Source organism: Streptopelia decaocto (assembly GCF_964273445.1).
Source record: "Streptopelia decaocto genome assembly, chromosome: 11".
Classification (NCBI taxonomy): Eukaryota; Metazoa; Chordata; class Aves; order Columbiformes; family Columbidae; genus Streptopelia; species Streptopelia decaocto.
Genome location: NC_138666.1, coordinates 7440274 through 7453340, shown reverse-complemented (window position 1 = coordinate 7453340; position 13067 = coordinate 7440274). Strand labels below are relative to the sequence as shown.

The 13067-nt window shown below is 44.9% G+C and overlaps 2 protein-coding genes across 2 annotated transcripts; one reads left to right on the top strand and one right to left on the bottom strand.

The window, feature by feature from the left end:
• Positions 1-53: 53 nt before the first annotated feature.
• Positions 54-4149, bottom strand: COX4I1 (cytochrome c oxidase subunit 4I1). Its single transcript, XM_082062877.1, has 5 exons — positions 4073-4149; positions 2701-2780; positions 2036-2203; positions 917-1048; positions 54-321 (listed from the first exon to the last, which is right to left on the bottom strand). Exons 2-5 carry the CDS (start codon positions 2777-2779, stop codon positions 185-187), a joined length of 516 nt encoding a protein of 171 aa, XP_081919003.1. The 5' UTR covers position 2780; positions 4073-4149; the 3' UTR covers positions 54-184.
• Positions 4150-4181: 32 nt separating this feature from the next.
• EMC8 (ER membrane protein complex subunit 8) lies at positions 4182-12897 on the top strand. The gene is made up of 5 exons (XM_082062876.1): positions 4182-4544; positions 9944-10020; positions 11413-11482; positions 11973-12067; positions 12294-12897. Exons 1-5 carry the CDS (start codon positions 4335-4337, stop codon positions 12451-12453), a joined length of 612 nt encoding a protein of 203 aa, XP_081919002.1. The 5' UTR covers positions 4182-4334; the 3' UTR covers positions 12454-12897.
• The last annotated feature ends 170 nt before the right edge of the window (positions 12898-13067 follow it).

Here is a 13067-nt window from a genome sequence, read left to right as displayed (position 1 = left end):
ACTACACATTACCATCACAAAAAAATGCATCTAAAGACCAAGAGAAAAGGAAATTTTCAAGTTAACCAGACATTTATTAGCATCTTTGTAGGTGGAGAGGTCGTTCCAGTACATTAGCAACGAGGTCACACACAGGTGATGGAATCATTTCACGTTCAAGCCGAGCAGGTTCCGCTCAGTTGCTTCATTTCTTCCACTCGTTCTTCTCAAAATCCCACTGGGAAGAGATGCCCTCCACAGGGTTCATCCGCATGTCCAGCATTCTCTTGGTCTGCGACGCCACCCACTCGTCCGAAAAGGTGTGCGGGATGGGGCCATACACTGCAAGCCAAATGCGGGCAGAATTACATCGCGAGACAAAACTAGGTGAAAGTTTTGCTAATTAAAACCTTTTTTCCCCCCAAAGCGATCACGCACAGCCCGTCACTTCTTCAAACCTACACTTCCTAATTCCCATTTTGAAGAATTTAGCTGGGAGCAGATTCCTGCATTGGTTCTCTGGCAGTTTTGTGCGTCAGGAAAGGTTTGTACTGAGACAACTGCCTTCTCCTCGGCTTTAACAGCGGCCCAAGGGCTTCCCCAAGAAAGAATCACAGCTGGGAAGGAAGCCAAATGTGGCAGAAACCCAAATGTTTCCCTACAAAACAGCAATAAGCTTTTCCGACAGAGAGAGGAAGCTCTGGGATTTTTTTTTTTTTTTTACGGCCTGGACCCGCTGATCTCCATGAAGTTACAACTTCAGGATCGAATTTTCAGGGACTAAAACAGCAACTGCCAGGAATTCACTGCAACAGCTGTTGAATAAACTATTTTGAACCCCCCCGGAGCAGTTTACAGAGAATTCTCTGATTTCCCATCAGATATAGACTGATCTGGCTCATAATTTCACAGTTAAGGCTGTAAGGAGTTTGCTCACTGTAATGTTTCTGCCAAATGAGGATGAGCCCAGTTACGCCAAGGAAGAACAGAACTCCGCCCAGGACCGTCTTCCACTCATTTGAACCTTTGTTCATTTCTGCGTAGGTCTCATTAAATTTGATACGATATACTAAAAAAAAAAAAAAAAAAAAAAGTTAAAAAGCATCAAATCCTTTCTTTTACTTTTCCTGCAACTTGTGTTTCACCCTCCCACCAGGTCAGTGTCAGTGTGAACCTGTGCAAAAGTTGGTTTATAGATGGAGAAATGTCACTTTTCCTTCCTCCCCTCCCATCCCCAGGATGGTTATTGACCATAAAGCTCCCTAGCACAAATAATTCCAACAGGAATGCTTGTATCTCAAAAAGCTTCTCTCAGCTTTGCCACAAAGGTCCCCAAGATTTTGAAGATGCAAAGACAATGAGATTGGGAAAGTTCCTGTGCAGATTTGAGCAGTTCCTAAGAGAGTTTTACCCCTTCTCGCTGTGACATGGGTGCACACAGCGCTGCTCACAGAGCAGGTTCTCACCTGCACACCGTGATGGCAGAGAAAAAATGATGCAATTTTATTTGCAAGTCAAAATACTTTAATTACCTGAAATGGGTCATGCAAAGGTCAGTGCTCATTAACATTCAAATAAACTGCGTTCATTGTACTCAGCTGCACTAACAATCACATATTGTTATAACAAAAAGATTTTTTCTGGCTTGTTGAAAGCAGATGGGAAACAAGAAACAAATATAATTATTATTCATTTCCTGGAAGAGGACGAAATCTCTCAACTTTGACCTCGGGTATGTAACAGGCACAACAGGTGCTTCTGATCTTTTGAAACAGCACCAAAGATCCCCAGAACACAAACCACGAACCTCTGCTTGTGTACACACAAGGAGCTCCATCCAGCATAATTACAAAGTAATTACATCGTAATTACAAAGCTCCCTCACAGTTCCTGTTGAGGAGGCCATTAAATCCGTGGAGCCATTGGGAAGAGCAGGATTTAACGGCTGCCTCAACAGGAACCGCCTGTGGCTACTGTTTAGTGAAAGTCGTCAGTAACATACGTGTGAGGGATTAATTGTGTGGCTGTGAAGTTATTTATAGCCCCTGCTACCTACGTTCAACCTTCTCATCGACGGACAGAGCGGTCCAAGAGGCTTTTTCCTTCTCTTTCAGCGCCTTCTGCTGAGCAGAGAGATCCCTGACAAAGGCGACTTCAGGCAAGGGGACGTCTCTCCGGTCCACATAGGCTGGGAGGCTGAAATCTTCGGCTTTGACAACACCAGCTGCACAGGGGAACAGAAGGGACATGTTCCAACTCCTGCGCAAACGGCTCTTACTGGTTATGATATGAAAAAAACCCAACACTCAATGAGAAAGGTGATGACGGATCAGGAATCCAGGAGGGAAAAGATTTAGAGATGGAACATTCATCAGAAGAGGGAAGAGACAGAACCTCAAGCAGGTGCTATTTTAAGAATAAAGCAGAAAGGAATCTACAAAAGAGGTAATATCCAAAATGGCTTTACTAATGTCTCAGATATCTTTGTGTCCAGCTGGCACATGAATCCCCTCCCCTACTGACACCTTGGAGTCCCCCACACCTTTTCCATCCTAATTTCTGCCTGGCCCTCAGCTCCTGCCCATCTGCAACAGTATCTGCTCGCACAACCTGCTCAGATCTCCTGCCCGCAGGGAAGGCACCTGCCTCACCAGCCCCCCTCAATCCCAATTCCTTCCTCACCCAAACCCCAGCAGCAGTTTTTTGTGTTCTTTCACCTACCATGTCCGTGCGCTCTCAAGCAGATGGAGGTGGAAATGGTTCTCTTCCCAATGAGGCTGAAGACCCTCGAAGCCAACATCCTGTCAGGAGAAAACAACAGCAAGTAAATCAGTATCAGGTGAAGATGGTGAAAAAACATCATTTTCTATTTGTCTAGAAAAAGAAAAAGGCAGCCTAGAGGTTTCCTGCCCCTTGTCTGCAGAGCAGCACATCACACCCAAGCGTTGCAGGCTTTTCCGGGACACTCGCCCGCTAGAGCAACTCAGATGAGTATCCTTCTCCTCCTCCTTTTTCCCAGCAGCCTCCTGAATTTAGAATCATTTTGGTTGGAAAAGACCCTCAAGATCATCAAGTCCAACCACATCCCAATGCTAGCACTAACCCATATCCCTGAGAACCTCATCTCTGCGTCTGTTCAGCCCCTCCAGGGATGGTGACTCCACCACTGCCCTGGGCAGCCTGTTCCAATGCCCGACAGCGCTTTGGGGAAGAAATCATTCCCAAGACCCAACCTCAACCTCCCCTGGCACATCTTGAGGCCATTTGAACCCACAGGTGTTCCCTTGTTCGTGTCTCCCTTCAGAGATGCTTTCGCTCGGTAACAAATCATTACTGGGCACCAGCCTAGAGCTGCAGAGTCTAAACACATCTAAGTCTAAACACATCTAAGCCTAAACACATCTCACACCCATGCAACAAACACCTCAGCACAAATAACAGCACCACATCCAAGGGATGGGCAGACACCCAGGTAATGGCAAGGAAATGTGTCTTCCCAGAACGGGCTGCTGGGCATTGGAACAGGCTGCCCCGGGCGGTGGTGGAGTCACCATCCCTGGAGGGGTTGAACAGATGCAGAAATGAGGTTCTCAGGAACATGGGGTAGTGCCAGGGGTGGGTAATGGTTGGACTCGCTGATCCTGAGGGTCTTTTCCAACCAAAATGATTCTGTGATTCTCCTGCAGACCCGCTGCCCACACAAGGACTCACCGGCAGCGCCGCCCCCAGTCCCACAAACCCCCGATCTCCCCCTAAACCCCCCGACCCTCCCGCGGGGCGACCGCGGAGCCGACGGCCCCGCCTGACCTTGGCCTGGGGCTCAGAGAAGCGCCTCCACCCAGCCCTCACCGTGTCCCTCTCGGCGGTGACACCTCCCCCCGGCCCCACACGCCGCGACACCGGCGCGATGTCACCACAAACAGGCCCCGCCGGGGGGCGACCGCACTGCCCCCGCCCTCCACTTCCACCCCCCAACCCGCGCTGCCCCGGCCGCCCCCCATGGCGAGTGGAGGTAACGGAGAAGGTCGCCCTGCCAGCAGCGGGGGTCGAGAACCCCCGAGACCCCCCCATCCCGGCCCCACCGCCCAACGACCTGCCGACCGTCCTCTACCGGGCTGCGACCGGAAGGAGCCGCCGAGCGGAAGCGCGGGGCACGCTGGGAGGGTGAGAGAGACGCCTCAACAGAGCGTCCCCCAGCCGCGGGGACTGATGGGATGCGGGCGGATCGTCCTCATCCGTCCCACACACACACTTTTTAAAAAATTTATTTATTTTTTTTACGACAGCGCTTGGCGGCGTTTGGCGACACTTGGCGGCGGGCGGGCCGAGGGGAGCGGGCCCGGTGTGGCGGCGGGATGAAGCTGACCACCCAGGCCTACTGCAAGATGCTGCTGCACGGCGCCAAGTACCCGCACTGCGCCGTGAACGGGCTGCTGGTGGCCGAGCGGCCGCCGGGGGCCCCGCGCCGCGACCAGCCCGCTTCCCCCTCGCTCTTCGTCGATTGTATCCCGCTGTTCCACGGCACCCTGGCCCTGGCGCCCATGCTGGAGGTGGCGCTCACCCTGGTAAGGCCCTGGGGCTGTTCTTAGGCCTGGGAGAGAGAGACGGGGAGTCGTGTCCGGGCCCTGTCAGAGCTCGGGGGGCGCGGCCGGGGGTGCTGAGGGGATTTGGGGGGTTCTGAGGTGACTTCACAGAATCTCACAGAATGTCAGGGATTGGAAGGGACCTCGAAAGCTCATCCAGTGCAATCCCCCGCGCGAGCAGGAACACCCAGATGAGGTTACACAGGAAGGTGTCCAGGCGGCTTGGAATGTCTGCAGAGAAGGAGACTCCACAACCCCCCTGGGCAGCCTGGGCCAGGCTCTGGCAACCTCACCAGGAAGAAGTTTCTTCTCATATTTAAGTGGAACCTCCTGTGTTCCAGTTTGAACCCATTACCCCTTGTCCTGTCATTGGTTGTCACCAAGAAGAGCCTGGCTCCATCCTCCTGACACTTACCCTTTCCATATTGATCACCATGAATGAGGTCGCCCCTCAGTCTCCTCTTCCCCAAGCTAAAGAGCTCCAGCTCCCTCAGCCTTTCCTCATAAGGGAGATGCTCCACTCCCTTAATCATATTAGTATTTTATAACTTCTAATAGATTCAGATGGAACAAATCAGGTGCTTATCATAGCCCCAGTGTTTTTCTCCAGGGAACTACTTCATTTTCCTGGATTATATTGGATTTTTATTTTTGAAAAAACCTTCAGTGCTGACACATCTTAACACATCAAGGCACTTAGCATCATCCGTATCTTTTAAAATGTCTAGTAAAAGTATTCCTATCCTGTATATGAACTACATTATTTCAGACTTGAGAAAAAAGATATTTTATTTTTTTTCTCTACAGTGATCACATAAGAGTATCTACCTTCAAGTTCTCTTCTATCTAATTTCTAACATAATAAAGCTATTCAGTTCCTTCTGAGATCTCAGCTCCCTTAACCATTTCCTCAGATGGGAGATGCTCCACTCCCTTCATCATCTTTGTTGCCCTGTGCTGGACTCTCTCCAGCAGTTCCCTGTCCTTCTGGAACTGAGGGGCCCAGAACTGGACACAATATTCCAGATGCAGTCTCAAAGTTCTGAGATGACTTGGGGTGCTAAGGGGTTTGGGGGGCTTCAGAGGTGACTTGGGATGCTGAGGGAACTTGGGGGGCTTCTAAGCTGACTTGGGGAGAGGTTCTGAGGGGACTCAGGGTGCTGAAGTACCTCCCCCAGCCCTGTGCCAAATCTACAGGGTGAGCTGAGCATTTCTAATATGGAACCACCCCCAGGCCCATGTGCTGTACACATTTTTGCTGAGGACGCAGTAGAAAACTACAGAGCTTGATAGTTTCATATTACTTTATTTTTCAGCACGCAGAAACTGCTGTTTATATTGGTGTCATTATCCCCAAATAACTCCCAGAGGGAATGTCCTTATTCTATAGCAGAAAAAGCTTTTCCCAACTTCCCTTTAAGGCACTTTGAAGCAGTATCAGATAATTGGAAAAAGGCACACTCGTCTCCCAAGTACAAGTGTATAGACGCATATAAACATATTGCTTAATTCATTTTGGTGTACTTTCCCCATTTATTAGCCTAAATAGGAACAAAAAAATGAAGTTTCTTTGCACTGCAGGTCTGACTTGGGTGTGAAATCTCACTGGGTACATTGCAGTAACTGCAGGGCGGTCGAGGGCAGCTGAGTGCTCCCCAGTATGATATCATCATGGGATAATCTGGTTTTCTCCCTTTCGTGACATGAGCAGGACAAGAACAATGTCAGGATTGTAGGGCTGGTGCTTTCTGGTCTCGGCCCCCAGGACATGAAGAATATCTGTTGGGTCACAGCTCCTTTGTGCCTGACCTTTGGTCAAAACCAGGAGATGGAGGGAGCAAAACAGCCCTAAATTTTATCGTTATCAGGGAATTAGGGTGGACTGGAGCAAATCTGGAGGCAAAGAAGTGTTTGGGCACCTTCAGGGCAGATGTAGCCACCTCTGAAGTGGGATTTGGGTGTGTTGTGAGATCAGGACTTGCCGTTATTAGTAGGAGAAAATCCGTCCCCTTTTGGTACCTGTAAAAAGCAACTCGTTTCTGATTCTTGTAGGCTTCCTGCCCTTAGTGTTTTCCTGAGTTTAATCGATTGCTTCCTCAAAAAATAATTATTATTAAATAAATGCTGGTTTTCTCCAGTTGAGGTGACACCAGGGGAACACTGAGATCTTTCTGAGGCCGGGGTGTGATTAAACGCAGCCAGAGATGTAGGAACAGGGGCCTTGGCCTTTTAGATTTCCCATATTGCTGTGGAACACCCAAAATTTGTCACTCTTAAATATAATTACAGAAGCATAACAGCACAGGAGTGACACAGAAATATGTGTTGCTGCGGTAAATGTTTTCTGCTTATGGTTTTCTCATATTGCTGCTTGGGAAAATGTAATAATTCTGTTTGATAGTGCTTTAATGTTGGTAGGTTATTGACTTTACCTTTTTGAACCATAGTAATTAGTTTTTTTCTTTAGGAATGAGTAAGTAGAAGTCACTTGTGATGCGTAGAATATCACATACAATGTATTTAAAGTATCTAGAGGGTTTGTCTTTAAATCAGGATTTGACGTCTTTCTACAGGGTTGGTATTTTGATGAACTTTCAGCCTCTAGTGGAGTTTTCTGATGCAGATCTTGCTACGGGATCAGGTGATTAGGAGATAAACCCTGTTTCTTGCAACATCTGAAACATCTTATGGCATCAACAGTAAGCGAATCATTATGGAACCGAAGAAATGGCCCCGTCTTACGCATTTACTCTTGGTTTTTGATACAAAAATTAAAGATTGGAAACCCCTGGTGTTTCCCACATTAAGTCGGACTTGCAAAGAGATATTGTGGTTTGCAGTCACACTTGATGACTCCTGTGATACTTGGCAGCTTTAAAACAGCATTTGACAGGAGCCCAAAGCCTTTTGCTCTCATTTTTTTTTGTTGAAACAAAGGCAAAGGTGTCAATAAATACCAGCACAGCTAAGAAAATAGGATTTTCTTGTTAGAAGGTTTAACAGGAGAGCGCTCTCGCCTGCCCCACACAACGTAATATGCAGTTACTGAATAAATCAACAAAATTAGCGTGATTGAAACTCCACGTTTGTAGTGAAGCGCCTGTTTCTGAAGGATTTTGAAGGTTTGGTGCGTTTTGATGGAATTTGTTTCTCTTCCAGTTCAATCGCTGCTGATTCTGGGTCAAGAGAGGGTTTTCTAGAGCCAACCCCATGAGTTTCGCCTCCTCTTCTTTGACCTGAGTTATCCCAGAACATCAAACAGGAGCGATAGGCTCCAGATTTCATCTGAAAATAGAGGATACGCTTGCAAACGGGCTTGTCCATGTGGTAACTTCTAAAAATTGTGAGCAGAGTCAGCAAGATGAGGTTTTATTAAATACTCAGCTGTGCTTGAGGGTTTGTAACTCGTGCATTTAATTTGCACTTGGCTTGTTGGTTTGAAATCCCTTTCAAAAATGGAGTCATTAAAGAAAAAGTGAATTAAGTTTCACTTTGTTTTTTTTTCTTGACACACTTGAATTTCTCAGCTAATTGATGTGGTTTTGAAACCTCAAAAAAAACCCGAAAATACAAACGGAGCAGCTCTGCTGTGTGGGATCAAGACACGATTTGTCCCCCATCGGTGTCCCCTCGTCAGGGCTGGACGTGACTAAAAATATCAGGGGTTAATTGATACAAACATGATTGGCGGTGACAGAGCCACAGTTCGAGAGTGCTTGGAAATCGCAGGTGGAAACAGCTTTCATTCTAAAAACATTTTTATTTTTTTCCAGAAATAAATTTTAATCACCACCAGGCAGCTGAGAACTTAAAAATCACGCTCTTATTTTAAATTAAGACAATTTTCGGTACGCAAAGAAAATGATTTAGAGCTAAGGGTTTTAATTTTAAAATTAATGGACTTCTATTAATAATAATAATAATAATAATTTTAGTGTCTAGGCTTCTGGCTTTAATGCCAGGCTTTCAAGCCACTAACAAATCCTGGTTTTAAGCCCTCAAAATGGGTTTGTAATTGAAACAGCAGTTGGCCCTCAGCTGTAGCGGGGCCACGCAGCTTGTTGTTGTTTTATCACGTAAATCCATGTCATCCCTTGTAGAGGAAGGATTATTCACATGGCTTTGTTTGTTGATGCAGCCTAATACTATAATTACTGCGAAAAATGAGATTGGTTTGACTTACAGGATGCGACAGGTCAGCATCAGATGTATTTTTAGACTCGGTTTTAATGTCGCTGTTGAGGTTTTTTTGCTGCGTACTCTCTAGGGACTGTGAAGGAAAATTCCAGCTGCTTTCTTCACTTGTGTCTTTCAGGGCTCTCTATTGTGCTGACTTGATATCCTCAATTATAAGAAGAAACGTGGGATATATATAGATAGATATATAGATATCTTCAAAGCAAGACAGGCTGAGCAGGAGGAATTGAGACCCGGGATAAAGCAGAAAAAACGGCAGTATGTGGAGGCTGAAACTGCGCCTATAAAAAAACCAAACTACATAAACTAAACTATTGTAAATTACATGCAAATAAATGCATATGTTTAAGTATTTACATACAGGCGGTCAATAGGAGCTGCCTGGACTGACCATGTCTATAACAGAGAGGAGAGAATTTATTCCAGTCATCGTTTTAAAATAGTGTTCACTTTTGATTGAAAGTTGTTAAAATTAGTGGAGAATCCATCCACATTTTTTAATAAGTTCCTCCATTGATTGTTTGGCCTTGCAGATGAACTCTCAAAGTCAGTTTTATGGCAAAAGCCTTTTTGTAACAGAGTGGGTTAAAAAAAATAGTGGTAAATGGGACAAACTTTTTCTTCCTCACGTTTACCTTTTGCATCAAGCTTTATTTGCTAATAAAGGTAAAAATTGCTTCCGCTTTAAGCTAGAAATGTTACATTACAAATAAAATCAACAAACTCTTTTTGAAATGATGTACATCCACGTCTGTGTCAAATAAGCACCAACAGAAAATACCCACAAATGGCTTTAGTAGGTGAAACCCAAATTCCTGTCCTGGGCAGCGTTTCCAAAGCTGGTTTCAAGTCCTGTCACTGGGATTTAGGCCAGGCTTTGACTGAGATCACTTCTTGCTCTTTTGCTCCATTTGGTTCACATTTTCCATCATTTTCCAAATGCTCAATTTGTTTAATCTCTTCTAGCTAAATTAACCAAACTCTGTGTGTGAGTAAGTGCATAAATATATATAAATGTGTATATATTTAAGGAAGCGATTGCCAAAGATATTGTAATGCCTCAACTGCTGTTTTATTTGCAGGACACACACAAGATTTCCTTAATTTTGTGGGGGTTGTTTTTTTTTTCTTTTTTGTTTTTTTTTTTTTTTCCCTGGGCTTAATTGTTCCAATTACTTTTCCAGATTGACTCTTGGTGCAAAGAGAACAGCTACGTGATCGCTGGATATTACCAGGCGAATGAACGCGTGAAAGACGCCAGGTGCGTTGGGGCAAATATTTCCTTCAGTTTGCTCTTTTCTCTTGGACTTCGTCTTCTGCCAACAGAAATCAGCGACGGAAATGGTGCCTGTTGATTCACTTTGCCACCTGTCATCTGGTTTCTCATTGTCTGGGTGGCACTGGGGGATGTGGCCTTTGTTCAGGTGCAGAAAACCCTGACTTTCCAGAATTTCTCCTGTCGCGGATACTATAAAAGGCCAATATTTGAACACCTGCCAAGCGGTTTAATTACAGTTGCCAGGGAAATAGCCAAAATTTACAGCGTGTGTTTGCTTGTGTGGTGCAGTTCTTGTAAACTCAAGTGACTCCCAGTATCTTTTGGAAAATCTTTCAGAAGCGACCTAATTCATACTAAATTACTAAATTGTCTCTGAGTTTTATCGAGGCATTTTCATACGTGGTAAAGGGACACTCTTGAGATGGAAGATGATGTCAGTCAAGCAGAGATATCTTTTTTTTTCACTTATATTCCCCAGGATTAGTAATTTTTTTTCCCGCTAGCTAACTCAAATTATTGAATAAGCAATAAGGGAAACTTCCTGTGGAGCCACAATATATTTTAAATACATTTATCAAAATATTTTCAACCCATATCTTTTCAACAAATCCAGTATTGGAACTAATGAGAGTACCTCATACTTGCATTTAAAAATATGAACAGTTTGTTTAAAGTATTAAGCCATGTCCCAGTTATTTTGTTAATGTATATCCTTCAGTCACAAGTGCGTCCTTTAAGTAATGTGACTGTTAAATGTTTCTAACAGGAATAAGGACATTATTTGTCCATTTCTTATGAGGGAAATCAGTGTTTTAAAGGAAGAAATACAGTTTGTGTGTTTAAGGTTTGAAAGAATACCACAGGCTTGGGTATTTCTTTAAACTCCGGTTTCATTTGTGGAGATAACTGGCACCATGTAGAGATTGTCATCTTTGAAACACAGTAAAGGTTTTCCCTTCTAAGATACCTGATATTTTGGTAGAGAAACTGGGCAACGAGTGGGTTCAAGTGCAGACTGGGGAGCAAACTGGGTAGTTGGGTTTTTTTTAATACCTGTTAGGGCAAATGTGTCTGCAGCCTCTGGTCTGCTGGAAGAAGGTAGGAGGCCTAAAAATATTAAAAAATCAGCAGTGAGCATTTTGCTGTTCAAAAAAACTGTTGCCTAAACGTAGCTGAGATCCTGATCTTGTGCTGAAGAGGGTCGCTGGGTTTTCTTGGCCTCCTGACTTCAATCAAGTGTAGCATCAGCTTGCTATCTTGTTCCTGTTTGTAAGTGCGGCGTAATTTTCACATCTCTTTAAGCATATTTCCTGCCGCTTTCAGCCAAAATGTCACGGTTCAGATAACTCAGTTGACTTGTACCTTCTGCTCCAGTCCCAACCAGGTTGCGGAAAAAGTGGCCTCCAGGATCGCAGAGGGCTTTAACGATACAGCACTCATCATGGTAATTACTCTTTCTTTTTTTTTTTCCCTCCTTCTTTAGTGTTGTTACTATTATGACCATTTAAATGCCATTCTCTAGAATCTTTAATAGTGAAGTAACTAATTTTCTCTTTCCTTCCAAATGCTCTGGGGAAGAGATGCAATGAGCAACCAAAATTATTTAATGATGTGTAGCCAGTGAAGGTCTTTCTAAGTCTACAGAGAGACTCTGGTTGGGTCTCTGCCATCTCAAAGGATGTGGAGGCCTCTCCACTCATGAGGTTTGAGCAACTTTGTGACTTCAACTCTTGTTTTACATGAAGCAAACGATGCTTTGCCTCCTTGCTGCGGTGACAAAGGATGTTGGATGTAAAATTTGGCTCGTTTGAAGGTAGAACAGTGGACAAGTTAGTGTAAGGTGCCCTGTTTGTAAAAACTGACTTTTTAATTTCGTCTCTTTACTTGGGATCTTGAGGAGGGGACTAAGGTGGTGGTTTTGTGTTATGTGACAGGTTGACAACGCCAAGTTTTCGATGGAGTGCCTAGAACCTGCCATCCACGTGTACGAGCTTCATGAGAACAAGTGGAGGTGCAAGGACCCGCACATGTGAGTAAACTTCAGAGTTTTATTTCTATAACGGAAAAACAAGTTGCCCTGTTAAGGACAAAACTTGAATTGTGCTGAGTGACGCTATAAGGGTGGTGGGTGTAGCTGACGGTGCATTTAAAGCTCCACGTTGCAGAGTGTGTGGCTTAATTTCCAGAGCAGAGGAGGTGGTGGTGGTGATTTTCTTTGTGATGACTTTTAATTCCCGGTTCATTTTCCGTCCTAGTGATTTTTGCGAAGATTGGAGTGAAGCCCAGAGAATCGCCGCATCTCTCTTGGACAGCAAGTCCTACGAGACGCTGGTGGATTTTGATAATCACCTGGATGATATCCGCAACGACTGGACGAACCCAGAAATCAACAAGGCCGTTCTCCACCTGTGTTAGAGGGGTTTCTACTGACTGATTGATGGGCATTCCCGCTACGTACTGAAGAGAGAAAAAAAATGCTATTTTTGAATGTAAATAGAATAATATTCAGTACCTTGTGTGGAAACCCAGCTGATTAAAAAGGAGTGGCGCATCACACTGCTGAGAGCGATGTGTCCGTAAACCGGTGAATCTTTTTTGTGAGATTCCCTGGAAGAACTGTTGCTTCCAGCTGTCCTCGTGGGCGCCTTCCCAGTTCTAGCGAATGTTGCTGTTCCTTCGAAACCAGAACTACTTCTGCTTGTCCCTGCTGTTCCTATTACAAAGTTTTGACTAAGCTTTTCTAATCTTTAGAGAGATTACTTTTTAATGATTTATGGAAATACCTTTAAAAAAAAAGTCATTCTTGTCCTCGGATGAGAAATTTTAAGGTTAAATACATAAAATACAAGGTTAACGGTTTCTTTTGGCCTGGTTTGGAAATGTCATTCTGTCGGCGCAGTAAAATGCGAACTGCTGTATGTACAGTGCCCATGTGTCGCCTGTTTTGCAGTGGTTTAGTGTGACACAGCTACTGAGAACGTGTTGAAATGATAATCCCAAGCGCGACAGTGATTCCTGCTCTCCGTGGG

What these genes read in the sequence shown, in the direction of transcription:
- COX4I1 (XM_082062877.1), bottom strand. Translation starts at nt 2,779, where the DNA reads ATGTTGGCTTCGAGGGTCTTCAGCCTCATTGGGAAGAGAACCATTTCC. An exon ending in CTTGAGAGCGCACGGACATG is followed by an intron (nt 2,204 to 2,700) that starts GTAGGTGAAAGA and finishes TCCCCTGTGCAG; the next exon opens with CTGGTGTTGTCAAAGCCGAA. An exon ending in CATTTGGCAGAAACATTACA is followed by an intron (nt 322 to 916) that starts GTGAGCAAACTC and finishes TTTGGCTTGCAG; the next exon opens with TGTATGGCCCCATCCCGCAC.
- EMC8 (XM_082062876.1), top strand. Translation starts at nt 4,335, where the DNA reads ATGAAGCTGACCACCCAGGCCTACTGCAAGATGCTGCTGCACGGCGCC. An exon ending in GAACGCGTGAAAGACGCCAG is followed by an intron (nt 10,021 to 11,412) that starts GTGCGTTGGGGC and finishes CTTCTGCTCCAG; the next exon opens with TCCCAACCAGGTTGCGGAAA. An exon ending in ACGATACAGCACTCATCATG is followed by an intron (nt 11,483 to 11,972) that starts GTAATTACTCTT and finishes GTTATGTGACAG; the next exon opens with GTTGACAACGCCAAGTTTTC.